Source organism: Chamaea fasciata, unplaced genomic scaffold, assembly GCF_029207755.1.
Source record: "Chamaea fasciata isolate MVZ Bird 193981 ecotype frontalis unplaced genomic scaffold, bChaFas1.0.hap1 SCAF_26, whole genome shotgun sequence".
NCBI lineage: Eukaryota > Metazoa > Chordata > Aves > Passeriformes > Sylviidae > Chamaea > Chamaea fasciata.
This window is the reverse complement of record NW_027094111.1, coordinates 3796947-3800461: the sequence shown is the minus strand read 5'-3', so window position 1 is coordinate 3800461 and position 3515 is coordinate 3796947. Positions and strand designations below refer to the sequence as shown.

Here is a 3515-nt window from a genome sequence, read left to right as displayed (position 1 = left end):
ATGGCGCGGGCCGCGCGGCTGCTGGCGCTGGCGCGGGCGGCGGAGCGAGCGGCGGGGCCGGGGCCGGGGCCGGGGCCGGGGCCGGGGCCGGGGCCGGGGCCGGGGCCGGGGCCGGGGCCGGGGCCGGGCCGTGCCCGCCTGGTGCTGCTGCCGCCCGGCAGCGGGGCCCGGCCCGGCCCGCAGGGTGCCCGCGGGGAGCCAGCGGAGGGCGCAGGCTGGGCCGGCGGCGGGAGCGGCGCGGTGGAGCCGGGCTGGGCCGCAGCGGAGGGCGCAGGCCGCGGGCGGTGGCGGCAGGAGCCGGGCCGCCCCGCTGAGGGCTGGGGGGACGCGGTGGCGGCCGCGGCCGCTGCCCTGCGGGCGGGCGGGCTGGTGGCGGTGCCCACGGACACGGTGTACGGCGTGGCCTGCCTGGCCCAGGACTCGGCCGCCGTGCGCAGCATCTACAGCCTGAAGGGGCGGAACGGCGCCAAGCCGCTCGCCATCTGCCTCGGCGACGTGGAGCGGCTCTACCGGTGCGCGCGGGGATCGCGGCGGGCTGCGGCTCCTTCCCTCCCTCCCCTCTCCCCACGGAAGGGGTGAGAGCGCCGTGCCGGAGCTGCCCGGGGTCCGTGGCCCGGGTGACACCGTGTGCGCGCCCTGATCCGGCTGTCTGTGTCCCTGCAGGTACTGCCACGTCAATGTGCCCGACGAGCTGCTGCGGGACCTGCTCCCGGGACCAGTGACCCTGGTCTTGGAGCGTTCAGAGGAACTGAATAAAGACTTGAATCCCTTCACATCGGTAGGTCATGGCGACAGGATTGATCCCGGGGGGCGAGGGGGCTGGTCTCGTGCTGCTGCTGTGACATTTGTCCTTACCTGTCCCCAAAAGTGGTCCCTGTGTTGTCCTGCTCCCTGTGACTGACCTGGACATGGCATAAACCAGCGTTAGGGCCTGCCTTAAGTCTTGTGTTGTTGCTGGTTCAGCAGATGCAGATCTGTCAGTTCTCTGGAGTTTCAGCTTTAAGTCAAGAGAACTTTAGGCAACGCAGAATAAAAACCAATTTCTATGTGTAAAACCCTCCTCTCCTTCCCTGCAGCTGGTTGGTGTTCGCATTCCAGACTATCCCTTCATGAGAGACCTGGCACGGGCCTGCCCAGGACCCCTGGCTTTGACAAGTGCCAACATCAGCTCCCAGGGCAGCACCCTGACCGTGTTGGTGAGCTTCCTTCATCCCTCAGGGCTGCCCCAGCCTCTCTCAGCTGAACTCAGCTTTAGCAGCAAACCAAGGGTTGCTCTGCTGGTATATTTTTATTTCATTTAAATGATCCTCACAGACCACTGTCAGGACTGTTAACCCACAGCTCTCTTGCAGGAGTTCCAGGACTTGTGGCCTCAGCTGTCCTTGGTGATTGATGGAGGCCCCATAGGAGACATCCAGAGCCCAGAGTGTCGTTTGGGGTCAACTGTGGTTGACTTATCTGTGTCAGGGAAATTCTCCATCATCCGGCCTGGCTGGTGAGTGTAGCTGAGGCTTCTCCTTTGCTTTAAATGAAACAAAGCTTTTGGATAGGGGTGGGTCATGCATGACACATGCATAGAGTCATGCATGACTCTGCTTTGTTTTGCTTTGTTTTGTTTGCTTTGCTTCTCTTCCCACAGCAGCTCCACCTTCCCATTAATGTTAGCCTAATTATGAGCACACACAGAAATCCCCAGGAGTTCTCAGATTCCCCTTTCTCACAGCTTCTGTGTGAAGCTGTATTTTCTGGAGTTCATGCTCTCCATGGCTCTTAAGTGCAGTCCTGTGTCTTGCTGATTGCTCTTCCCCAGAAAATGCAGTTTTAATGCTCCAGACCCTTTGTTCTGATGGCTCTGTTTGTCCCTGCAGTGCACTGACGCCCACAGTTGAAATCCTGAAGAAGTATGGCTTGATACCAGAATCTTCCTAACCCTTGGGACTGGGAGCTGTTGGAGCTGGGCACTGTGTGCCTGTGCACTCAGGAGTGGGTGATCATGGCCTTGTTTAATAAGGTCGATGGGTTATGTCAAGGTAAATAAAAAAAAATTATTTAAAAAAAAAGACTGGAAAACCTTTTCTGACCTCTTTGTGCTGCTGTGCCATTCCCAAATGTCTGTTTTGTTATATATTTTGTTTTGATCAGGCTTTGTGAATACAGCGATTATGGAAGTTAAACTGTTGTCAGGATGGGGTGGGGAAGGCCCTGTGTGCCTCATCCACTTTGGCACAGTGGGTGTGTGATCTCTGGCTGCTTCCCCTTCTCTGCATCTCTGCTCTTACCCAGTCAAGTGTCCTGGGGGATGGAGGGGTGAGGGAAATCAGAGTGGGTCACTTTAGCCTGCACAGGACTCCTTGTCCTGCCTGCCTGTCCCCACAGTGCTGGGCACTGCTCTGAGCAGAGGGTCTGGTGCAGTAGAGGGGGCAGAGTGGGGCGCTGGGGGTCCCCCTGTGGGCCCTGGGGGTCAGTGGATCTGGGCAGGTGGGTCTGCACATCTCCCAGCTCACACCAGAGCCAGAACTGCTGCCCTGGTGCCCCCACGCCTGCAGGGCTGTAAGGGCTCTTTGGGGGCTCACTGTAACCTCCCACCACAGTGAGCAGTTTCCCTGCTGGATTTGCACAGTGAGCGAGCCCTGCCTCTTTCCTCAGCTCATCAGCTGTTCACTGATCCTTGCCGGGCTCCTCCAGTGCTCATCCATCACTCACACCCACCATCCACTTCCCAAACATTTCCTATTTTCCCAAGAATACATTTCCCTGCTCAGACGGGCTGACCTTGCAGCAGGGATCACGGGGAGCAGCTGTGCCCCTGCCCTCTGTGCTGGCACTGCCCCAGTGGCTCTGCCCTGCCCCAGTGGAGCAGCTGAGCCGTGGTCACTGAACCACGCACTGAGGGGCTGCCGGAGCTGCTTCCCTGCCTGTGGGGGCTCTGCTGCAGCTCTGCTGCTCCCCTTGGGGACTCTGAAACATGCAGGAAATGTGTCTCCATCCTAACTAGTGCCTCTGCCAATGGCTCATTCCCTGCTGTTCAGTGTCCCTGCAAGTGACGGCTTTATTTGTACCACTGGCATCAAGAGGATGAGCCGTGCATCAGGCATGGGTGAAAGGGCTGGTGCTGTCATTCCCCTGCAGGAACTGCAGGCACTATAAATTCCCTCTTTTCCCTGGCTTCTGGCTGGCTGTGGGGCTCTGTGCTGTCAGCGTGATGTGCTTGGCTCCAGCTGAGGTGACAAGCCTGTGTATCAGCACTGGGGCACTGTCAGCACCTCTGGAACGTGCTGGCACGGATCAAACCTGGGATTTGTTGCTTGTTCAGGTGTCCTTGGTACTTCCCACCCTGCTGGTACACCGAGTGACTGTGGAGAGTGTGCTGTGTGCTCTGTGTGGGACCTGAGTCACCAGGACACAGTGACCTGGCTGCTGGGACACGGTGAAAATCCCCCCCAGCCCAGCCAGGACAGGGGGATCAGACACACCTTCTGCTGGAGCGGGGAGGTGCCTCTGGAAATGTGCAGGCA

The 3515-nt window shown here is 59.4% G+C and overlaps 1 protein-coding gene across 1 annotated transcript; it reads left to right on the top strand.

Annotated features, from left to right (window-relative positions):
• YRDC (yrdC N6-threonylcarbamoyltransferase domain containing) lies at window positions 1–2061 on the top strand. Its single transcript, XM_066204351.1, has 5 exons — window positions 1–512; window positions 664–778; window positions 1077–1196; window positions 1353–1495; window positions 1869–2061. Exons 1-5 carry the CDS (start codon window positions 1–3, stop codon window positions 1927–1929), a joined length of 951 nt encoding a protein of 316 aa, XP_066060448.1. The 3' UTR covers window positions 1930–2061.
• The last annotated feature ends 1454 nt before the right edge of the window (window positions 2062–3515 follow it).